At 39.5% G+C, this 24,798-nt stretch overlaps 2 protein-coding genes across 9 annotated transcripts in view; both read right to left on the bottom strand.

Moving 5' to 3' along the window:
* TMEM14A (transmembrane protein 14A) overlaps positions 1 to 13,650 on the bottom strand; it is a 17,847-nt gene extending 4,197 nt beyond the window's left edge. Inside the window, exons 1-5 of one of the 3 annotated variants that reach the window (XM_011379076.2) lie at positions 13,498 to 13,648; positions 10,620 to 10,705; positions 7,467 to 7,568; positions 5,788 to 5,875; positions 3,721 to 4,265 (exon numbers count right to left, since the gene is read on the bottom strand). In XM_011379076.2, the coding sequence (XP_011377378.1) occupies positions 4,226 to 4,265; positions 5,788 to 5,875; positions 7,467 to 7,568; positions 10,620 to 10,689 (300 nt within the window). In that variant the 5' untranslated portion in view covers positions 10,690 to 10,705; positions 13,498 to 13,648 and the 3' untranslated portion in view covers positions 3,721 to 4,225. The other 2 variants (XM_011379079.2, XM_011379077.2) reach the window with 2 other exon arrangements.
* Positions 13,651 to 13,790: 140 nt separating this feature from the next.
* LOC105304797 (heterogeneous nuclear ribonucleoprotein A/B-like) lies at positions 13,791 to 21,311 on the bottom strand. Of its 6 annotated transcripts, none has more exons than XM_023522663.1 (5): positions 20,996 to 21,311; positions 20,152 to 20,320; positions 18,700 to 18,828; positions 18,076 to 18,204; positions 13,791 to 14,047 (listed from the first exon to the last, which is right to left on the bottom strand). In XM_023522663.1, the coding sequence occupies exons 2-5, from the start codon at positions 20,221 to 20,223 to the stop codon at positions 13,976 to 13,978; spliced, it is 402 nt and encodes a 133-aa protein (XP_023378431.1). In that variant the 5' UTR covers positions 20,224 to 20,320; positions 20,996 to 21,311; the 3' UTR covers positions 13,791 to 13,975. The 6 variants fall into 6 exon arrangements, with proteins under 6 accessions (XP_023378431.1, XP_023378430.1, XP_023378432.1 ...); XM_023522662.1 differs by lacking the exon at positions 13,791 to 14,047 and adding an exon at positions 15,254 to 17,657; XM_023522664.1 differs by lacking the exon at positions 13,791 to 14,047 and adding an exon at positions 15,254 to 17,237.
* Between the last annotated feature and the right edge of the window lie 3,487 nt (positions 21,312 to 24,798).

Raw genomic sequence — 24,798 nt, 5'->3', positions numbered from 1 at the left:
AAAATCTAGTAAGTTTCTGGTGTATTATTTAACAGTAAGACATATATATATATATATTACATTGTGTGTTTACCACCCGAAGTTAGATTTCTTTCCTGATAACCTTGATTTTAGGCATCAGGCCTCCAGAACTGGGAGAAAATAAATTTCTGTTGTTTAAGCTACCCGCTTTGTGGTAACTGTTACAATGGCCACAGGAAACTAGTACAACTATTTTGCAATAACAAAAATAAATACACCTAACAACATAGAAGAATCTCAAAATAATTATGCCGAATGGAAGAAACCAGACAAAAAGAGCACTTACTGTATGGTTCTATTTATATAAAATTCTAGAACTAATTTATAGTGATAAGAAGCAGATCAGTGGTCTGGGGAGGTGCAGGAGGGAGAGATTCCAACAGGTCATGAGGACATGCAATGTTCACTACATTAATCGTGATGATGCTTTCACGGGGTATATGGATGTCAAAACTTATCTAATTGCACATTTAAATTATGTGCACTTTATTATGTCAATTATACTGCCAAAATATGGCAATTAAACTAATGGTGGCAAATAAAACCCCACAAATCTATTCCATAGATAGTCATTCTGGACAATTCCTCTGCTTGCCATGCTGCCTTGCCTGCCTCTCTCTCCTGTGGCATTTGCCTTCTAATTACAAACAGGCTTAGGTCTCTCCTATCCTAGCCCCATTAGCCACCTATATTCCCACCCCTTAAAAAAACAACGACAACCAAATACTCCAAAACAAATCAAATACTCCAAATACTCCAAAACAAATCAAAACAGTCCTTTATCTCTGGATGGTTTTCTCTTTTGCTTTTTCTTTCCCTCTTCCTGTCACTTCCAATACTCCAGTAGTCTAAAGTCTGGTTCTACTTCCTGTTAGTTCAAATGTGTTTTCTCAGTTCTATCTTTTTTGACATCTTTGTTGTAAATCCAAGCCTAACATCCTTTTCCATCTTCCACCAAACTTGTCTCATATAATCCTGAGGTGCTCTTTTCTTAGTTTAGTGATTTATATGCTTTTCTTGGCAACATGCTGTCACACTCATCCCATCCAATTTGCTTCATTTCAAAAGGTCAGAATTTTCACAAAATAAATAAGCGATCAGTGACAGCCCTCCCTCCTCCAAAGCTCAGGCTTGTGAAGAATGCTATGAAAAGGTTGCAGAGTCTGATATTGCGCAGAGACTGCAGCATTTGACAAGGCAACGTGGAGGAGCCTCAAGAATGGCATGGCACAGTCTCTATACTCCTTTTCTTCTTGCTTGACATGTTCTCCCCAAAACTCTCTGCCAGTCTGTCAGTGTCTTCTCCATCACAACCCCCCAATGATTAACTCAGCAAACAATGGCCATTCCAGCAAAGGGTCCTTCCAGATATGACGTTTCTTTCCATTCTGTTAGTTTCCTCACCCTTACGCGGGGTGGGGGGTGGGGGGGATGTGGAAGAGGGTAGTAGTAGTCAGTAGTCGTGGAGAAGCATCTCCTACATAGGCAGTTGTCTGTAAGGCATGTAGGTGAAGGCTGGGCCTCGCACATGTGATGGGGATGCACCGAATCTGATTAAAATTCTGTTAATATACCATCTGACCCTGTCGTTCTACCTCGGGACCTATCCATACTTTTTCTGAGGTTGCCCTAAATACTGGTCATTCCAGTATCATTGTGAGAAAATGAAGAAAGAAGAATCAAGCATCAAAACTTGGCAGTCACCTTAATCTCAATACATCTCATCTTCCTCATTCTTTTAGATGAATAACGGGGCCCATAGAGGTTAGGATTTGTCTACAGTCACATGGCTGGTCAGCCTAAAGGCCAGGTGTCTTGAATCACATTTATTTATTGATTCAGGAAATATTTTTTCAGTCCTAACATAAAATATTGCCCTAGGTAGAGATACTGTACTGAACGAGATGGAGAAAGGCCTTCAACCTCAATGAATTTACACTTTAGTGGGAGGAGACAGAACACAAATTTTTAAAAAAATCACAATTCCATACTGTGATAGGGATATGAAGAAATTAAATAGGAACTATTATACAGAGTAATTGGAGGGGGAAAGAAAAGGGAGAGCTCTATTTTATTTTTTATTTTTCTCAGCTTTATGGAGGTATAATTGACAAATACAATTGTAAGATATTTAAGTGTACAATGAGATGTTTGATATATGTATACATTGTGAAAGGATTGCCTGTCAAGTTAATTAACATATTTGCCACCTCACATATTTAATGCTTTTTTGTGTGTGTGAGAACACTTAAGTTCTACTCTCTTAGCAAGTTTCAATTATATATTACAATATTATCACCTATAGTCACCATGTTATACTTTAGTCTTCAGACCTTACTCATAGCTGAAAGTTTGCACCTTTTTACCAACAAGAGCTTTATATGGATGGTGAAGGAAAGCCACTCTGGGAGGTGACATTTAAGATGAGACATAAAAAGTGAGAAGAAACCAGGTGTGCAAAAGATGGGTAAGAAGTTTCCAGACTGAAGAACCAGCATCTTCCAGGATCTTCCAAACCTTGAAGTGGGAAAGTGCACAGTATCTTCGTGTACCCCAAGCCAAAGGAAGTTTGCGGGAGAGTAGGGGATGGAAAAGGAGTGGCAGATGACACACTCCTTTGAGTACTATCAAGACATCTAGATTTTATGTTAGATGAAAACAGGAATGCAATGTCTGACTTTCTTCCATAAGATTTTGCCCAGATGATACAGTGTTTGGGGAGGTGTAGTGTCACACTATAATAGCTATTAGAAACCATAACTTGAATTACAGAAAAAAAACTCATCTGCTTCTTTACCAAAATACCTGAAAACTAGTCACAGTGTATGGTAAATTATCTTTCTGGAGTTTAGTGGATAATTATGTTGGTATAATTTGTAAAACTTGTAAAATAAATGAATTATAATTTAATGACATACAAAGAACAGGGACCAGTTAATAACTTTAATTGCGACTACTATTTGCTGGGTGTAACTCACTGAGAAGGTAAAGGTGGATCAAAACATATTAACAGAATCATTTAAATATATGTAGAGAGCTTCCTACTTCAACTTACCAAATTATTTCAAAACCAAAAGCAGCCCTGTCATAGTGGGAATAATCCCCTCTATTGTGTTTTATAAATTAATATTTTTATGCTAATCTGTCTTGAAATAATGCTTGCAGTACAAGCACATATGCTCCATGCACATACATCTTTTGTGAAGAAAACATGTTCTAAATGCTTCCAGGCTGAATGGCACTTAATTGTGAAATTCCACATTTGTTTCAAATTGCAGAAGTTTAGAGCTTGTTGATCATTTAGGGGTCTTGTTGATCATTTAGTCTAAATTCCTCCTTAAGGAATTTCTTAAGGATGAGAAACTGAATCCCAGTGAAAGGAAATGATTCCCAAAGAGCAGAAGAACGGGTCTGGGGCTTGGGTCTCCTGATGTCTAATTTGGGGCCTAGAAGTTAAGTGCCAACGACACTAAGAATCATCGCTATACCTAAAAATGAAGAGGTGATTTGAAATGAAACCATTTTTGTTTCAGAATTATTGCAGTTTCAGAGAAAAAGAGAGATTGTGAATGAATTATCTGCTCCTGCAGAAGAGTTCTGGCTTAAATGACCCTCTTTTCCAATCTTTTCATTAATTATTGAACATTTAAATGTCAAAGATGATTTGAGTATATAGAGAAGACACTAAAATGGAAGAAACAGTTTTAAAACAACGTCCTTTATTTGAATACTGAATACATTCTTTTAGTATACAAAGCGTGCTGAGAATGGAATTTGTTAAAGAAAAATATAATGTTGGCAACAATACAAAATGGAAAAAATATAATTTCTAGTATAATACAAGTGACAGATAAATTAGCATTCTGTGAAGTCCACTTAGGGCATTATCTGATAAGCTGTAGTATAATTTAAACTTACTTCGACAAGCATTTGCAATTGTTGAAAAATACTACATACATAAAACTAAACATAGCAAATTAAAGAGCATATCACAATTTATTAAATATCTTTAATGAAAAAACTCCTGACAATTAGAAAACAAAGTTTCTGTTAAAAAAAACAATCAAACCAACACCTCACACCAGTGTTCATATTAGAGGTAAGACTTTAACAATCCATATTGAAATTTATCTTTTGAGTTCAGACTATGCTCTGCCCGTTAGTGTAGAATGACATGAATTTCATTTTCAGTTCCTCCAGATTCTCAGAGCAGCAGTAAGACAAGTCTTAGAATCATCATGAGGCTGGATTAAAGTAAAAGAAAGGCAAGGGGTGGGGGCGTCATTCTTACATGGCCTGAGACAGAAAGGGCTGTGTGCTCCCCTCATTTGTGGTGTGACTAAACTCTGGCTTCCAGGGTTCTCTCTTACTTCTACTCCTTGGAGCAGGAGTGATCACATTATCTCTGTATTTGAACTTCCCAGACATGACTGAATTAGTCACTTAAAATGTTGACTGAATTAGCCACTTAAAATGTTCACTGAATAAAGGAGAAAAATCAGAACTCTCTGTTCTTAAAATCTAGGATGAAGATTTATGAAAGGTTCCAAAAGAAACACAAAATTTTCAAAAGCTAGTGAGGTAAAGCAACATGAAAAAAATAATGAAAGAGCAATTTTTGGGGGGTTATTATTACAATCTCAGCTACTTTCCATTGATTAGGGTCTTGTCTTCCTAATGTGTAAACCCTACTTCTGATTCTTTCCATCACCAAGTATCATTTTTAGGCAGGCCTCTAACTGGAAAGCAGTCTTTATAATCATATTTTTCCTTCCCAAATCATAAATACAATACAAAGCCACACTAGAAAATTCTACAGAATGGAAGAAAGAAGAAAATTACTCATTACACTACCACACAGAGATAAACACTAATGGTTTGAGGTATTTCTCTTCCTATCTTGTTTTAATATACACAAACATTTTTAATTGAGATCACACTATATATGGTTGTTTTATTTATCCTTTTTAAAAAATCTCTTTTTATGTTATTAAGATTTTCCAATGCCACTAAACAGTTTTTGAAAACATGACGTGTAAGCCTGTTCGATGTTCCATTAAGGGGACAAAATGTTTATTGAAACATTTTGTTACTGGTGAATTTTTTAGGTTGTTTATAATTTTTCAATTTATCACATTTACCATGAGAAAGTTGCAATAAACACAAAGACTTGTATACATCTCATTATTTCTTTGGAAAATTCCAAAAAGTGAAAATGTATATCAAAGAAAATGAATACATTTATGGCTTTTAACACATAAGGTAGCTTCCAGGAAGAATTAAAAATATTATCTATCAATTTTTTTTGGTTATATGCTTAATCTCATGGATAGCATTACTGGAATCAAATTAAGAAAAACTTGAGGCTATTTACCTTTTTAAAAAAATACTGTTTTCTCCCTTAAAAACTCAAAATAACTGCAGCAGACTGTCGCTCTGTTCAACTAAGAGAGACTGAGTATCAGATTTAAATGAATACATTTACTGCCTCAGAAATGTGAATCTTGAGGGAAAATGAGGCTTTAGTTCTTCATTCAGTCTGAAAAAGCTAAGTATGTACATGTGACCATGGCAACACTAAATGTAGTCAATAAAAATGTCCATGTGCACATCAATACTAAACACTGACTGAATGATAGCTGAAGGTTTTACAGTCACGCTTGTTGTAAAATTACTCTGACATTTCAAATTAAAACTGACTTTTCCAAAATGTTGGCACTTCAAAATGATGTCAGAAAAAATATCGATCAAAATAGTTTTTCTTACCTTAAACCTGCAACCAGCCCAGCTGGCATTATTTTCTTGGATCTCTTAAACCTCACACCCATTATGGTGGCCAGAAAGAAAGCTGTAACTAAAACATAAACCAATGCATGAACCAGAGTTTCAAACATGTTGTCAACACTTGTTTGTGAAAAAAACAAATATCATTTCAGCTTTCTAATATAACAACTATTATGTGTAAGTACTGAGTTGCTATTTTTTTTTAGCATTTTATTTTATTATTAGTTTCAAGTATATGGTACATTGGTTAGACATTTATATAGTTCATGAAATGATCCCAAATCACTTTTGTAAAAAGAAAAGTACTCTATTAAAACACTTTATAAACTAGCTCATCAAAAAAGTTTGTGTAGACAAGCATGTTAGAATCTATTCCTGAAATATCTTCAAAAGAAAGTCTTTCGAGCATAAATTTCTATTTATAGAATACTCCTTGAAGACTAGGACTGTGTCTTATTCAAATTTCCTCAGGAACACTGGGCAGTATATCTGGACCCACAGGAGACACTCGATAAATGTTTAATTAACTGAATGTGAGGAAAATAATAAGAATTTTTTTAAAAAGTAAGACCTGATTAATAAAATAATACGGTTTTACTATTTAGAAGTTTGACTTTTTATTTTGTAGCATTCCGTTTTGGGAAAATTGATGCCTAGAGACAAAATAACTACAGACTAAGAAATAATATTAAATTCAGAAGCATCATATCGGAATTTTATGAGTTAAAACAATATAAAGAGAGAAGAGGTTTTGCATAAGAGATTAAGGCACTGATGTCATCATTTAAGAACAGCTTTCGAAGAAAAATCATTTGCTAACATAAAAAACAAATGATTGACAATAAATTTAAATGTATATGAATAAAGAGCCCTATATATCTATGTCTTGCTGACATATCTTTATCTTCGGACATATTTCATTAATAAAAATATCCCTAGCTCTTAAGTAAAAAAAAACAGAAACCCACCAAATCTTTTTCTCTCCCTCAGATATAGAACTTACACAATTTCTCTTCATTTGTATTTTCCAATACACCACCAATATACTTGGAATAATAATCAAATTAAATAGAGAAAATTTCCTACGAGTAGTTTTCCAAACCTTCACTGCCTTTTTCTCTTTCAAGCTAGACAAAAAAAAAAAAGTCCAATATCTTGGGGGCTTTAAACACACGCAGGTCTCTATTTTTCCTGTGGACATTTTCCTACAAAGCCAAATAAGAGAAGAAACTAAAAAAGAGTCAACTCTGCTTTTCTAGATTAAATCTTAAGACAAAGCAGGAGCTAAAAGCTTTTTGTGAATTAAATAAAATAATGCAAATCTGGCTCTTTTTAGATGTTTTTCCAGCAACACAAACTATGCTAAATATGCATTTATTTAGGAGAGTGAGCAGAAAATCTGGGTATAATTCTTGCTTTTTCTAATTTTTATCTCATTTTTCTAGTAACAAGTTTTACAGAAATATTCTTTTAAGTTGGAAGGCCTGGTAGCAATATCATTATTTTTGATCGGGTCTGTGTGTTTAGTCTCGACACGTGCATGTGGCCACTTCCCATCCAACCATGTATGTTTTCGGATACCTAGTATACCTAGTATATAGGGCATCAAAAAACTACCCCAAGGTTTGATTCTCCATAACTGGGAAAAACACCTCACTTACAGAGTGACAGTTTTACATCTCGCTTGTCATTGGAGACACGATAAGCTCCATAGCCAGCCAAAAATCCAACAAAAAGGCCAGCAATCAAAGATGGAACACCACCTGGAAAAAGAAAAGTATGGGCTCAGAAAGAGAATCACAAAATGAAAGGAACATGTACCTTCGAATGTATTTTTATTTGGTCACTGTAAGTGGATAAAGCCAAATTGATTATAGGCCTAGTCATGGATAGCTTCCAAAAAAATAACTGTTTCATGCTGAACCCTAAATGCAAGGTAGAGGAACCCCAAATGCAAAGCAGTGCAGGGGTTAGGTATTATCTGAGGGAATAAGAAAGCTTGCCTTGTAGTAGCAGTTTTGATATTGATTACATGACCTTGGGCAATCCACTGACTTCTTGATGTGCCCTGCTACTTCTCTCTCTCTTTTTTTCTATTCTCTTTGCCTCCATCTTTTTACTGTGAGGTTGTGATGATAAAAATAAGATGCAAAGGTATTTATAGCTTAGAGAGGTAGAGGGAGAAGTGCTGTGCAAAACCAGCGCTGATTCTATCCTAAATAACAAATCTTCCAGCTTCAAGATGTCAGGACTCGGGGATGAATGGTGACTATATTAAGAAATGGGAAGAACCAGGGCACTGACACAGCCAGCCAGTCCCCAACCCTGCCCACCTATTGATTTAGGGCACTGTAACAAACACCAAGCTCTTTCTGTACAGTGGGTTCCATACTAGTGACACTATATAAGACATACAATCCTCGCTTCATAGAACTCACTCTATTTAGAACTATATGTTTAGAATCCCTAGGAGTAGGATCAAGGTAACTTGACGTTTAAAATGTCCATAGGAATTCAGATTGTAGCAATACAAGCGCACACGTGTGCACTCACGCACACGTGTGCAGGACACACACATGCATGCACACATAGAGCAGCATACTGAATGAGAAGGCAAATGCCTTAGGTTCTAATCTTAATTCTTTACTCATTGCCTGAAGGACTTCGGCTAAGTCACTTGGCCTCTCTGAGTTTTATCAGTTGCAAAACAGAGTTAATAATATCATCCATGTCAAATATATAAAGGCTAGAACTAACCGTTGGAAATATTAAATTCCTCACTGCTCCGTCCTACTCCTTGCCAAATCCATTCTCCAAACACAGCAATACCATCTTTTAAAAACATACATCTAGACAGGCCACTTCTCTAATTAAAAACCTTCAGTGCTTCTCACTGTACTTAGGAAAATCCCAAGTTTGTTCTATTGTGGGAGCCCTGGTCTTCTTACAGTTTCCTGAATATGCCAAACTCTGTTCCTCATGGCTTCCAGATATGCTCTTCCTTGCCTCAACTGCTCTTCCTTGCACTGTTCACCTGGTCAACTGCAGTTCATCTACAGATGTTGCCTTAAGTGTTAATTCCTCAGAGATGCCTTCTCTGACCCATCATTCTGAATGAAGGCCCCTATTATAGCTCTCATTGTTTGTCATCACATATTTATATTTATATTCCTGTATTTAATGTTAGTCTCCCTTACCCTCCGCCCCCACCTGTGGGCACCATGTCTTTTTGTTCACTGCTGTTTTCCTGGGGCCTGAAACAGTGCAGGTAGCACTAGATAAATACCGAAGAAATGCATGCCTGGATGCTCCCTGTCATGAGTCACGATCAAGTAGAAGTCATATAAGGATATAGTTAAATAGATTATTTTACTTAATGCTAACAGATTAATTTACAAATAAGGAATTGGGGTCCAGAAGTTAAACAACTCACATGAACATCAAAGCTAGTAAGGTAGTGTCAAGAAGAGAATTTAGGATGCATAATTCTGTGGCCTATGCTCTTAGCCCACATTATGCTACAACAGTGGGCTTCTTTATGAACACCTAATATCCCGAGGTGCTTCCAGGATCACTTAGTGGGGGGTTATTGCAAGAGGCCAAGAAACTATATTGTGCAGCTGGGCAACAAACCCTGGAAATCAAAGACCTTACACTTAATGTGATTTCATTTGTTCTTGAAGAGATTAGGGTTAGAATAATAAAGTAATCCCCTCCCCTTCTCTCCTTCCCACCTCAGCAGCTCACACCACAGACACACACACACAGACACACACACACACACACTCTCTTCCTTCCCAGTCCTCTAAAAGACATGCAAAAATGTCCTGATGTTCTTTCCTGTTCTGTAATAGAGGTTATTTAGACACGTCTTTGACAATGAAAAAGTTTTCAATAACAAGCCTATTAGGATTTTAAACTGGGTCCTCTTTAAAGTAGATTATGAAACATCTACTTTTGAGTCATTGTTTACAAGTCCTACTTTGGAGCCACCACTTTTTTTCCCCACATATACGTATCCTCAATGTTACACACATTTAGAGAGAACATAACAACAACAAGCGAAACTCTAAGGTAAATTACAGGCTCTCAGGAATCATAGAAGAGCCTAGTCTTCCCCACCAGCCCCTCAGCCCCTGGTAAGAACTGTGCTTCTGACCTTGGACTTCTTAGCAATCTCTAAAGAAGGAAGTAACTCTGATAATCACATAGACCTGGCTTTTTCACTCAAGCTCAAGTCCACCGATGCCACAAATATAACATCCTTTGAAATATACTTCATTTTTAAAATTTCATAAAAATAAAGAGAAATATTGGACATGATTATACATGCTTCCACCTTAAAACAAGGTGAAATATGAAACCTGACCTTTCATTGTTCTCCATGAAAACCCTTTATCAACTGGGCCTTTTTTTCTTCTTTTGGAGATGGAGAGACAATTTCAGATATGATATTTATGTATTTAACAATTTCTCCTTTGTAACAAACAACATCAACATAATTCGGTTTTTGGACACTATGACTATGTAAACAAAAAATTTTCCTCACTTAATAATGAGTAGCCCTGAGAAGATTAAGTCAATTATGTAATTAATAATAACAAGTGAAATTAGAATTCTGTAGTGGAGGAAGACCCATAACTCTCAGGTTGGAATGCTGTTAGACCTGGCCCTACATAACCTCTTCCTTCCACAAATCCCTTCTGCAATACACATCTTTAGCTTCTTGTCCTACTCACAGACCCTCAGTTAATCCTAGTACAACCACCAACCCTGCACCAAATCATTTTCAAAAAAATCTGGTTTAGGCTTACCTCTTCGCTTATATCCCAAAATACTTCCGAATGTCACAAGGGCTGCATAACCAAAACCAACAAGGTCCATTGGCAAGGCTGAAATGCTAAAGCAAAGGGGAAGGGACAAATTTTACAAAATAGAGTTTGAGGGAACAAATATATATAAAAGTGATATGCATTACACAGAATTAAAGAAATTAATTTCTCCAGTCTACTAAAAAAAAAGGAAGCTAGATCTTCACTAGATCTTTACCACTGTCCCCCATGCTCATAACTCTCAAGCACACTCAGAGGGACACCCTAGGTTGAAGGACACACTAGGACACCCTCCTTCCACTTCCCAAGTGAGATTTCTGCTATGGTTAGCGAGATCTCTTCACTGAAGAAAACACAGTATTCCCTTTTCACTTCATGCCTAGAATGTCTCCTCTCTCTCTCCCACCTACAAACCCCAATCACCCTCTATACCCTATCCCCGTGTGAACTTTCTTCCCTTTCTTAACTACCTCCTAACATCCTTAACTACTGGAGCCTGCACCATCCAACTGGTCTGGAGCAAACTGCTCTTCTTTCTCCAAATTCCTCAACTTCAGCAACTCCATCTTATAATTCTTTCACATTTTTACAGTATTTGTCTCCCCATCATCTTCACACTGAAGAAGAGAAAAGGGGTAACACGGACATTAGTTGACTGATATAACCAATGATTCACTTTAGACATTTGTTCTGGCACTGGCTTTGTTATGAAACGGGGTGAATTTAAGATTCAGGCATTCAATAAACAAAACCATAATGTTACAACTTGTATTTATACTGAATCCCATTTAACAACAATATATTGAGCATCTTCTTTGTGCAAAGCAGTAGAAAGCAATGAAAAGCCCTTGGACATGGCTCTGGTCTTCTAGGACTTACAGTATAGCACAGCAGAGGAGGCAGATACATGAATGAGCCCTAAGAGGAGAGGCATGGACACCTAATGAGGCTTGGGAACCTAAGAAAGGATTCCTACAGGAAACAGGTTCCCAGCCGAGACCGTGAGGGAGAGTAGGAATAAAACAAGTAAAGAGGGTAGCAAGGAAGGGTATGTTGTAGACAGAGGGAGAATATGTGTAAAGGCCTAGTGGCATGACGAAGCGTGACATGTTTTCAAAATGGAATGAAGTGTAAGGGGGTTGTGAAAAGAGATGGGGCAGGACCACCCATGTAAGGGGCCTGGTCTCTGTCCCAAGTAGTGAGTAGTGAGAAATGAATCAAGGGAGCCTTACAATCAGATTTAAATTGCAGCAAGCACTTCCTGGCTTGAGTAGTGGTACATGCCTTGAAGTAAGGCAGGGAGATAATCTAAGAGGCTGTTGCAGTAAACTAAGCAAGAGATGATGGTAGACTGGTCTGGAGAAATGGCAATGAGGGTGGAAAGAGGTAGATTTGAGAGAAGTTCAGGAAGTAGAATTGATAAGCCTGGATGTGGGGAGTGAGGGGAAGGGATAAATCAGAGACGACTCATGCTTAGGTCTCTGGTTTGGACCACTAGGAGAGGAGGAGGGAGCAGGGGAGCCTTGATGCTATTCCCTAAAAGAGGGAACACTAAAAAGAAGTAGGTGTGTGGCGGGAGAAAGGAGGTGGCCAGGAATGATGAGACCTGTTTGATACATATTTAGTCTGAAATGCCTGACACATGGTCAGAAAACACCCATATATACAGATCTGAAGCTTACAAGAGAGATCACTCATCATGAGATAGTAAATTGAGGACCTAATTTTCTTCTTAAGCCAACCACCTGGTTTGAAAGGCTGTTTCTTCTCCCTCTTCCAAGCCCCCCAGCTCTTCCTCTGATGCTCTCTTGGAGTCCTATTCCCTTCTACCTGGCAAAGAGTTAGTTATGTTGGGCTTATCTCTCCTCTCAGCCAATCAAGCTCCTTGAAGGCAAAATTCACGTTCAATTCATCTTTTTTCCCCTCTCACAGTACCAAGCTCATTGCCATGCATAAGGCAGGCGCTTAATAAATACTTGCTGAATGAATGAGTGATCCTGAGGAACAATTTCTTTCTGAAGACACTCTGTAATTGACCTACCCCCAATATAGCTCTAATGCCTGGACACAGCCAGTCCCTTCATCTCCTTAGCGAACTGTTGTTTTAAGGAGGCAAAAATCAATCTATTCCCAGTCCTTGCAAGAAATTTCTGTACTCAGAAGGAAAAGTCAACAAAAAGCAATCACCCCTCTTACTCCTTTTCCACTGGACCTACCCAGAAGCACGCAAGAAAAGCCAGAGGCTGTGTTAACATGAGACGGGGGTGGGGAACGGTGAGAGACAATGTGGGACGCATCAACTGCTCCCAGTGCAAAAGAGATGCCTAGCGCTTAGACAGAAAGCATCTTAGGTGCAATGCAGCAGAATGACTTATCGCACCGTGTACAAAACCAGGTGACATGGCCCTGCCTTGACCCTAATCCTCCAAAATTTGGGGAACCCATTATGAGATTTTCCGAAAGCTACTATATGAAAAGCATTTTCACCTGTCGAGTATCAACAATTATCTGTGCCTGAACTCCCTGCAGCTCCAAAGACACATGTTCGAGTGCAGTCTGGGTGGTGCTAGGAAGGTTAAGACCTTGCCAAGCATTTTTGCTATGACCCAAGAGCCCCACCCCTCTCTTCACCTCTCCCTAGCTCCAAGAAGGTAGGAGGGAGGACTAGTGGGAGATTCAGAACCGTGAGAGAAGAAATTTGGGGAATTCCCGGGAGGACTAGAGAAGCGATCCCTCGTACAGTGGACTCTATCTTTTGCAAAAACCTTCCGAGGTCCTCTGTACGGTTGTCTGCTTATTTGTGAGGCTTTGTAAGAAAATTCAGGGCAGGAATTTCTCGATTGGGAGACATAAAACTCACCTGCACCTCAGGGCCCTTCTCACGATTGAAAAGAAAAAAGTGGGCAGCCAGCTGCGGGAAAACTTCGTATCTGAAGACCGGAAGCGATTCCCTATTGAGCACCTTCTGGCAGTCAGTCCGCAGAGCCTGCAGGTTCCGGGCGGCGCCTTCCCTGCTGTGCGCATGCGCCACATCCCTCCGTCCTCGGTTCAGTGTTGCGCAGTCCGGGCCCGCCCCGCGGAGGGAGGTGTCCAGTTCGCAGGCCGCCTGGAGCCCGGGAGCGGCACGATCCCCGGCAGCCGCGGGATCTGCCGGCTTGTTTTGTCTGCCCCACTTTCGGTGTTGGCCCTGAGCTGAGGGCTAGGGTCTGCTGCCTCCTGCTTGACTGAGAGTAACTAACAAAAATTTGCAGGGAGCGGGTCTGGGTATAGCAGGAATCCTAGAGGGCGGACGATTTTCAACAGCGGAGCGCTCTCCATCATTCAAGGGACATTTGTATCTACAGCAATCCAGGTCTTTTGCATGCTCTCCAGCAGACTGTTCCCGTTTTCAGTGCAGGGAAATAAAGTCTCTGTGGGGTGCAAGGTTAGAGCCCAAGTTTGTCTGTTTTCAAAGCCCGAGTACCCTTCATTACACCACACTATCTACCGGATCATCTAGATGTGAAGGGGAAATCCTCAGGATCCTGGTTTTATATTCCAAGCCCAGGATTAGTGGGGCTTAATTATCTGAAGGGGAAAGGTATAGAATGCCAGAATTGCAAGGTACTTTAAATCTGTCTAGTCCCAGGATAATCAGTTCTCAGAAAGAACCTTAACTTGACGTGGAATTATGCCTCCCAGTAACAACTTCTTATCTCATGCCAGTATAGCCTTCTGGGCCGCCTCCTTATATAATAACCCTTCAGATATATGAAGGTTATCATCTAGGAGTAATCAAGCAGCTCCAGGGGTGCTATGGGGCTGGGAATAATTAGTTTCTTTACACACGCACGCACACACACACAGCCCGAGTATATTAAATTGTATGAAGTTTGTTTGCTGAATCTATTCCACATGCTTAAAAGTGCTCCTGAGAAGCGTTGTGCCTTACTTATGAGAAGTCTATGTTGGTCCTAAGGACACAAGATTCCTGCAGATTCACAGGAGAGCTGATGGCAGACACTGGAATGTGGATTGGAGGAAACGGTATCCTGAAGTCTAGCTCTGAGTTTTCCCAGCACTCCCTTCCAAACCCTTCTATTCCCATCCTTTCCCTAGTCTCTCCCCGCTCCCTCTCTTCAGACTTCCAGGACACTTTGCCTATTCAGTATAAAACTGGAAACACATCAGTATCTTTAACTGATGTGAACCCTGGTAAATAAATTCCCCTGGACCACAGTGCCAGGATTTATAAGATGCTGCTCAAATTGGATGCTGAGATCCCTTCCACCCTTGTCACTGAGGTATTAGAAGCTAGAAAAGGCCTCTTGATATTCCTGATAAGGCATTTTCACCTACCTAGAACTCCTTTGTATATTGTAGAAATTCCATACTCTTGGACATGAGGGAACAGTAAGGTTTTTAAGCAAAGGAACCACTGTCCTCTCAACTCATATGCCACTAGCTGTCACCTACTTCAGCTAATGATAAGGTTAGAGCATGATATGAGGGTGCAGCAAAGCCTACCCACCTCTACCTATTTGTAAAACTTTCTATTCATGATCCACGGCAGAGATTCCAATGTCTCATCAACCCCTTTGACAGTCTGGAGAAATGCACAGGTGAAATACACAGGATTGCCAAGAAAGCCAATTTTATTAAAATAGTTATCAAAATATTAACATTTAAATCTGTGATATAGTTAGATACTCTTTATTAAATTACAAGATCTAGGAGTGGGTTTAATAATTACTTAATTTCTAAGTAGTGGTGCACATAAACAATAATTAGAGGTATCTGTCACATGTGAATATCTATGATGTCTAGTGATGACGGAGTCACAGGTACTAATACTGCTGTGGTTTGCTACCTATTTTCCTAATGAAAATAAATGCTATATTTGAAAGGTTAGTGTAAACAGAAATTTCTTTTTCCTATTCAAGTTCTCAGATCTTGTGATTTTCACTCTTAGGTACTTCTGGATTTGGAGAATTCCCAGTCTATAGTAATGCAGGTTTTCATAAGTTGTTATAGGTGGAATTAGACAAAGGGAAAGCAAGATTGAGAGCCTGACTGACTGATAAGACTGGCTACTTAGGCAAGAACTCACAGGATGTTTACAACTCATTGAGTGCCCTGTGGTTCCTGGGCCTGGTCCTCATCATCAAATGTTCAGAAATTCAGTTATCAGTTCTTCCAGGGGCACTCTGGCTTTGGGAGATTGATTCATAAAAACCAAAGCCACAGGAGATTTATTGAGTTTTAAACAGGCAAACAAAAAAGCCTTCTTTGGGTCCTCGATTCTTGTTGTCGTCCAGATCCCATATGGTGACTTATCATTTAGGCTTCTGTTCATCAGTAAAAGAAATTTTGAACAAGCATCCCTATACATATATAATGTTTATTCTAAATTAGACATATACTGCTGCACTAATATGCTATGGATATTGTGAATACAAATATGTAAATAAAGATACATAATGTAAGACTTTAAAAGAAGAATATGAAAATAGGACTAGATATTTCCTGTATTTAATAAAAATTAATGACACATTTCTTTCTGTCCCATGATATAGTAGAATATTTTTATTCTTGCTGTCTCCTTTTCCAATAATACTTTTCTGAGATGTTTGCAGCCTTTAGGACATCATTCTTTTATTTTATGTAGTGGTAAAACTGAACACAGTCAAATGTAAAATTCACTCTGATTTGCAGCTCTGCTCTTCTCAAGCTCACATTACACTGATTCCTAGTATCGGTCCAATGTGATGACATTAAGTTAAATATCTTCTCAATAAAAGTGTTTGAGTATGGAATGCTTAGGATTTTACTTACTAGTAATAGTAAGTTTTTAGATTCGTAGGAATTAGTTTTCATTTCTCCAAAAATGTCAACCCACTTTGAATCCACAGGCTTCTTCTGATAGACCAGCTGTTTGTCAATCAGGTCCTTTGCATCTATAAATTCATCGTATAGGCTATCCATATCTAAAACATCAATCATTTTTAAACACTCTGAAGCACACCGGATGTCATTGTAAGTTAAACATTTCCTTCTCAGGGAAAATGGTTTTAAAGCACAGAGGTAATTTGAACTGGTGAAATCAAAGTAGCATTCCAAATAAGTTACGATTCTAGTAAAGAAATTAAGAAAGTCCTGTGTAACTTGGCTGCCCTTTTCTGGTGACTTTTTTTTTTTTTTTTTTTAGCTCTGAAGCAGGCTTATTTTCAAAAACTGAACCATTTTTCTGCAGTATGAGTTTCTGTCTCAAACTATACATAGTATCAAACAGCTCAGGTGCAGTCAGTTCATCCTTTTCTAGGCTCTTTATGGCTTCTTCAAAGATCATCAAACAGTTTTGGAGAAACAGCATATATACTTCTATTTCACTGTAATCCTTTTCTCCATTCTCATCTTCAATATATTTCCAAATCAAAGAAGGACATTCTTCTTGTCCTACACTTTGAAAATAAGATTTTATAGCAGGCCAACATTTTAGCATATTTTCTATGGCTGGGAGCAATGACATCCATCTTGTAGGCACATGTCTAAAGAGGTTACCTCCTTGTGTTTCTATAAAGTCGAAAATCTCATTAAGTGCTTCTGCACATTTTGAGGAAACTGAAAAGTGACCAAAAACTTTTATTATGAAAGTCTCAACATCACATTTAAGAAAATCACAACCCTTTTTAGCAGTGTTGTATACAAGATCTGCAGGACATTGAATAGGTAAGATCCTTTCATTTTCTTTGTTAAAAAGTTTATAGACTGAATGAAATTTTCCAAAATTTACATTTGCACTGCCTGACGAAAATGCAGATAGGTGAGCTAAGTCTAGCTTGTATTTGGACAAAATATCAACAATCTTTTGTTTTACGATTTCAGCAGTTTCATTAAAATCCTCATAGAAATCAAGAAGATGATTCAAAATTCCATTTTTCAAGTCAAAGTACCTAAGAGCTAGAGGAAACATTTTTTGTTGCCATGATTCAGCTCACTACTTGAAGTTGATATACTGTAGAAAACATGATTGTTGATATACTGTAGAAAATATGAGAAACATGAGAAATGACAAAATCAGCTCTATGTTGTAAGGGGCCAACACATCTGTTACCAAAATTTCTCCTTTCGTTCACCCACAGGATATTTTAGTTGCAACCTCTGAATCAGGAAATGTAACTTCACTCAGTTTCATATAACAATCAAGAAAATGATATGATAACACATGTTTGTTTGTGTGGTATGCCCAAGCTAATTCAGCAGCTGCTATTTTTGACTGAACACTGGTGTCTTTTTGGGACATGAAAACACTTTTGATTGGTTTAGAGACACTTGCCTGTCTCATTCTGGACTTGTGAGATACAGTCTCCATATGTGCTTTCACATCCCCTTCTCTACCACACCCAAAACCAAATTCTTTTCTGCATATTGTGCAGAATGCTCTGTTTTGATTATTTACCTCCCTAATCCAGTCGTATGTGTCCTTCCATTTGTCATTAAAACAACACAGTCGTTTAGCCTTCTTTTTCGGTGATGGGATCATGCTTGCATTGGTATTACTATCGTTCTCGTTTTCATTATCTGACCTCTTAAAAAACATGGTCAAAATATTAACGATGTTAAAAAATTAAGCTAACACTATTCTGATATAAAGCACAACAGTTAATTCACAGGCAATATCAAAGATGATCTGTTAATATAATTACAATACACTTAAGTCACATCACTCTGAGTGACACAACAATAAACAGACAAACCATTACTGTCAACCACAAATTATGGTTGCCAACATCAATGGTGAAGGGGAAAGTAAGCAACAGAAACTACAGAAGATGCATAATCTATGCCACATTCATCTGAAACTAAAGACAGTGTGGCTTTTGGGCCCTCTTTTTTAGACCACTATATGGGCTTTGTACTTTTCTTCCAAACTTCCATACTCATTGCCAAAAACCAGAACTTTTCATATTTCAGGAAAGGATTTTCCTGGATACTTTCAATGCTAATATTGTGATCACTGGTTACCATACTAGGTTCCCCACTAACCCTGGAAGATAGACACATGGAGCTAGAGACTCCTTACCTTGCTACCAGTGATGGTGTGGAACTTCTCCAGGATATTTCTCACAGGTTCCTCTTCTGTATACGTGATGAAAACAGAACCTTGTCTTTTGTTAGATTCTGGATCCAATGAAAACTCAATGGCCTCAATCTGGAAAAACAGGCAAAGCTCATGACTGGTGCTTCCCTTACTCGGACCTAAAGGGAATTCACAAGAAGGGAGGCACCCAGAGCCAAAGAGGAGGAAAAGATGCCCAGCTGAGAAGAACTGCAGCCAGAAACAAGGAAGGAAGGAAAAAAGCAGCCACAGGTGGCTCGTGGGGTGCATAAGCTACACCCTGGGGAGACACTCGCCTCCCCAAACTTGCCAAAGTACTCCCTCATCTTTCTCCTCAGTGGCTTCAGGGATCAGACCCCCTACAAAGATTTTTTTTTACAGGATCATTCTTCATAGCTATGGCCTTTTTGGGGTTCATGCTATGGCCATCCAACCTGTGCTCCTTCTGGTCTAGGACCTGTTCCAACAGAAGAGTAGGCTGACTAATCATACAAGTTTGCTCAGGACCAATGGGTCTGGGGAGTTTCAGTGTAAAACCAGAAGTGAAGGTTTTCCTGGGAAGCAGGACTTTCAGTGCTAAAACCAGAACGAAGGGATTTCCCAGGTCAAGGGACTTACAGAACTAAACATGGGACTGTGAGGTTTTCCGGGTATGTGACTTTAAAGTGCTAAAATTGGGACAATTCCTTCTGAGAAAAGGGTCAGGTGGACTCTGGCTCTAATTCTCACTGACATTTCCTAGCAGCATTACCCAGAGCTAGGCTGTTCTCTTTGAGCCACAAGACTCCATTGCAGGTACACAAAATATTTCATCCCCTCCAAATACATACTCTACCTGAGTTTGACTTCCCAATTTTCTCTAAATCTGAAATTGGGCTGGTTTACCTACACACATAAATCAGTCCTCACTCCCTTAGAGCCTTTGTCCATACCGTGTGCCCTTCTTCCCGTCCTGGCAGTCCCAATCTAAAACTTGTTTCCTCCAGAAGCAAAGCAGCAGAGATTAAGCACAGGCTGACCAGGCTGCTGGCGTTGGAATCCTCACTGTCCTATCCCCTACTTACTGTGTGATCTCTTATAGTTACTGAATCTTCTGTGAGCCTTAGTTCCTTTCTCTGTAAAATGACACTTAAATAACACCTATCTCAGTGCATCTTGGATGCTTTTCTAATCCTCACACATGAAGTATTTAGCGCAATGCCCCAAACAGGCACATAATACCCACTTCCTCTTCCTGGAACACCCCAAACCATACACTTCTTACTCCCCATTTAAATATTACAGGAACAAGTCCCTAAACTCTGCTTTCCCCCAGTGCACTTGGCCACATGCAGCTCAGACAAATTAATCGTGATCATGCTGTTCCCATAAATCAAATCCTGTACCAAAGGGCCCTTGATGGAGTACACAGCTTACCTTCTCCACACTGGCTGCACCTTTAAAGAGGATAAACCCCAACTCTCTTAATTTTCTGATGTTGGGATCCATTGTTATAGTATGGTCAACGACCTCTCCAAATTTGGTAAAATGGTGTTTTGGGTTCTTTTTGCTGGTATTCCAGCTCAAGCCACCAACAAACAATTTTCTGAAATGGTAGGACGAGACACATGGCAACAAGAAGTCTTATAAGGAAACCATGAGCTTGGAATATCTTACAAGAAATCCCATGAGTTAGGGAAGAACTGGATCTCCCAAATCTTTCATTGGAAGGATTACAAATAAAGCTGCCATCCACAGCAAAAGTCCAAAACCACCCACCCACTCTAGTCTTTAAAGACTACCTTTGAAAGCCGTTAACAAATCTACACTACCTCCTTACTGAAATCTCAGCCCTACTTGGACCCTAACAAAACAATCCCACAGCACCCACAGGTTGAGAGGGGGAAAAGACTGGCAACCTTATCCACCAGGCTCTGGGCACTATTCACAACTGGAAATGTTTTGTTTTGTTTTGTTTTGTTTTTTAAATAAACAAAACAACCCTCTCTTATCAAAGTGCTTTCTGTCTTCCCCTGAACCCAAAGGTCACTCTCAAGGAACCTGGCCTTCCTTGGGTAGAGACTTAGGTCAGGCAGTGGGTCCATCCCCAGATGGATGAAGGATGGAACGAGGGAAGGCAGAGGCTGGGGGTCTTGGGGTCTTCGACTGGCCTCGACCCAGGTCCAAGCAAGCGCACATCTTCCTCCCCCCGCCACCGCCATCTCGGCCAGGCGGCTCCGGGACGGCGCTGAAGTTCACTCAACGACTCCACAGCACCTACCTGGCAACCTCCTCGTTCCTGCCGCGGGTCCTCTGGTCTGCCTCGGCGACCTTCCGGCTCTCGGTCAAGGCCCCCTCCCCTGATCCCCCCAGTCCAGGTCAGCGACTCGCCTTCGAGGGCGGCCTCGTGTACGCCCTCAGGGACGCCCGTCGTCTCCGTGGACTGCTTGCCCTCACCTGCTTCTGACATACTGGGCAGACCCGGCCGCTGTGCTCACCGCGGTGGACGCCACCGAGCTCCGCTCTTCCCTAACCTGCCTCATCCCACACCATTTCGGTTCCGCAGGAGCAGGGGAGGGCGAATTTGTAAGACCCAAGTTGGGGCGGATCCCCCTCGTCCAAAGCTCATGCTCATTGGCTGAGTCCGCCTGACAGCCGTGTGCCGGCCTCCCATTGGCCTCAACGGCGTGCTTTCTAAATTCGGGGGATTCCGTCCTTTCGGAATGCCCCGGAGCCGGGTCGCCGCCGACGGTCCCCGAGATCCCGCGAAGTAACTGTTTGCTCCAGTCTGCGGAGAGGCGGGTATGTCCCTCTCCGTCCGTTGATGCCGCCGCCTCTCGCCCACGAGCGCCGGTCTCAGGGCTTTACAGAAGTGAAAAAGAGCCATAAATAAGACAAAACCTGTCCAAATCTCCAAATAAGACAGCCCAAAGCAAATTCTAGGGAAGCAAATATAAATGAGAAAAGTATAATCAAGCAAAGGTCAATTTTTGCAAAGGCAGAGCAAACGACTGAAATTCAAAGGGGTGAATTTAAGAAAAGACAAATCGTAATCTAATTTCAAATTTAGAATATTTGTACCGATTTCTATTTAAGACCTCGATAAGCAAAAATTCACTGTCAGTGAATCAAGGTATTCTCATTTGATTGCCCTTCCTCTGAAAAGGCAGCAGGGGGCACTAGATGCTCTAGTTTCATTCAAAGTAGGCAATGTGTTTTAGTCTTGTCACTTATTCTCGCACCTCGAAATAGTTTGCTCTTAGAAAATGGAGATGGTTAAAAAACTTAGCAGTAAATGGGGAAACAGGGCAATGGTCTATGTAGAAGGCTGTTTATATGAAAAAGTTAATGCTGTACTACAACCTGTTGATAAGGAAGTTTCCTGAGACATCGTGGGAAAGCGTCAATTACAGGACATAAGGGGGAATTTTGAGATGGGCTCTGAAAGAGGCAGAGCAGTGAAGAGTGACCACAGGACAACAGCCAACCTCCTGTCCTAGGCTTGCCCTATTTTGAACTTTTGCCAAACACATGGGACTTTCCATGCTAAAACTGGGACTGAGGGGTTTCCCAGGTTTGGAGACTTTCCCATAAACAGTAACAACAACTAACATTTAATGAGTACCCATTGTGTGCCAGCCACCTTCTAAGCAATTTACAGGTGTCAAGTTTCTTTAATCTTCACGACAACCCTCTGATGTAGATACTATGTCATCCCCATTTTACAGAGGAAGCAACTGAGGCAACTTGCCAAAGGCCATGCAAACAGCTGAGAAGAGTAAGATCCAGGTTTATAAAAAGAGTGTGCCAGATTCTGAGGTCATTCCACCTGGGTTTGAATCATGGCTCCATTGGGTATATTATATACAGGAAAGCACATAACATATGACTGGCACATAGGAAATACTTGGTGGTATTTGCTATTATTATTACAAGAATGGTTCTTGCTCTTCAAGAGCTTAAAATTTCCTTTAAGAGGTTGATAAGATACATAAAGCATTAGAGGTGCCCATTGAATGGATGAATGGGGCAGATAACAGATGCATATAAATTTTCAGAGACAGGAACAGCTGTGAAACAGAGTAGTCAGGTCTGGGTCACAGGATGCTCAGTGTGGCACCTGCTTAAAATTCTACCTGAGTAACTGGCATTAGCCTCTGATCCTAAATGGCTTCAGCTAATCTTTACATTCTTTGTGTTTGATTATCGTATGGGAGTGTGTGTTTAACTAAAAAACATAGTCAATTTTTATTAGTCACTAAAATTCACTAAGGAATGATGTGATATCTATCTTTTTTTGGATGAAGCATTTATTAATTTCACAAATAGGTATCTGTTAGATGTCAAGCCCTGGAATAGGATTCAGAAATAAACATGATGCCGAGGCAGACATTAACTCTGGAGTGAGAAAGACGGGAAGGGGTATTATTTTAATGGAAACCTGAAGTCCGAGAGGGAGCCAGCAGGCAAGGAGTCAGGGGGACCACATTGCAGAGCAAGGACTGCCTGGAGCAAAGGCTCTTGGTGGGAAAAGGGCTTCATGCCTTGTGAGAACCACATGGGGATACTTGATTGAGGCTGGAGAGTTGTGAATTAGAAGCAGAGTGAATTGCTTCAGCAACAAACTGTGTTCACAGAGAGCCAGGGCTAAGTAAAGTTTCTTGCCTCCAAGTCTCCTATTTAAATTATCTGGACTGTGCAACCTCCAGATGTTGCTGCATGGAAATTTTACATCATGGGGTGAGAGGTAATCTTTGTGCTCAGCTTGTTTTTCTTTGGTTGTCCTTAACTGAGTTTCAAGCTACGTGTCTGTGTACACTTAAATCCAGAAGAGCCTCTGTTTTGAATGAAATGACTCATCACTCTTCTATTTTGCTTAACAGTAAAGGAATTATGTTTTTTTTTCTATGGTAAAATGGATTTACATACCTTCACTAGTATACTTGTCTAACTTCATCTTATCCAAATAGATTTCTTGGAAATAAGAAACAAAACAAATATTAAAGATAGCTGAATCTTTCCTATTCGATTATTCTCCATGGAACCACTACTGACTGTACTTGCGATACTCGGAGTGTAAAAATCAAACAGAAAATTGGCTTGGTGAGAAAGAGGACTTGATATACAGGGTCAATCCCTGTGATTTCCTCAGATTTCTTTGAGCAAACTACCCTTAATGCAATAAAAATAGCATCTTTGAGGAAAAGCAGGTTATCTTGTCTGATAAGACTGCCTTTTCTCATTACGTTAATGTTGCTGTGATAACACATTTTAAACAATGGTTTTAATTTAAAAGAAGAAGTTCCAAGAGAAGATGTAGGGTGAAAAATTGGTCATGGTAATACTTGAAAACATGCAATTGAGGAACATTTTAAAAATCCTCTCAACAGTGCAGTGGGATTCACTGTAAAGGTGAAACTGCATCCAAATTTAAGGAGAGGGAAGATTCAGTCCCTTTTCTCTCCTTCTTTCTTACAGTTCAGTTTGAAGCTAATTGTTATAGCAAGTTTAAGTAGTATCTCTAACAAATTTCTTGGAAAGAAGGGCAGTGGATATTAAAGGAGCTGAAATTCAAGTTAGGTGTAGTGGAGTGTTGATTTTAAAAACAGAAAAACACACCTTTAATAACTTGAGCAGGCTTGGGAAAACCTAGCAGCACTTGTATAACTCATCTTTTCAGGCTAGATTTAATAAAGATTATTGAAATGAAGAAAGAGAGGAAGGAATTGTTTTATTTATGAAATGACTTTTAAAAAATTTTTTTTGATAAATCATTCCAATTAATAAAGTGGTTAAGAATGTTGGCTTTTAGGTTTAGGTTCAATTAATGAAGCTTCAAGGTTAGGAGCCTGCCAAATGAATAAGAAATGGCCAAGATCTCTCCTTCACATTGACTGGGCCTGTGGCCAAAATGTAATAGGATGTTTCTGTGTAGTTCCCTTTTGCAAAGATGTCTTTATAGACAGAGATTTAAGAAAAATTTTTTTCTTTCTTCTTCTTAAATATCTCTTTGGAGGCTTCTGAGATGTCTAATTCAGTGGTTCTCAAACTTGCTGCCCATTGGAACCACTTGGGCATCTTTAA

Source organism: Pteropus vampyrus, unplaced genomic scaffold, assembly GCF_000151845.1.
Source record: "Pteropus vampyrus isolate Shadow unplaced genomic scaffold, Pvam_2.0 Scaffold353, whole genome shotgun sequence".
In the NCBI taxonomy this organism is placed as follows: Eukaryota; Metazoa; Chordata; class Mammalia; order Chiroptera; family Pteropodidae; genus Pteropus; species Pteropus vampyrus.
Note: the sequence above shows the minus strand (reverse complement) of the source record. Positions and strands in the feature narration are given on the sequence as shown.

What these genes read in the sequence shown, in the direction of transcription:
- LOC105304797 (XM_023522660.1), bottom strand. Translation starts at nt 20,223, where the DNA reads ATGGATCCCAACATCAGAAAATTAAGAGAGTTGGGGTTTATCCTCTTT. An exon ending in GTGCAGCCAGTGTGGAGAAG is followed by an intron (nt 18,829 to 20,151) that starts GTAAGCTGTGTA and finishes CTGTTTTTCCAG; the next exon opens with ATTGAGGCCATTGAGTTTTC. An exon ending in ACACCATCACTGGTAGCAAG is followed by an intron (nt 18,205 to 18,699) that starts GTAAGGAGTCTC and finishes ATGTTTTTTAAG; the next exon opens with AGGTCAGATAATGAAAACGA.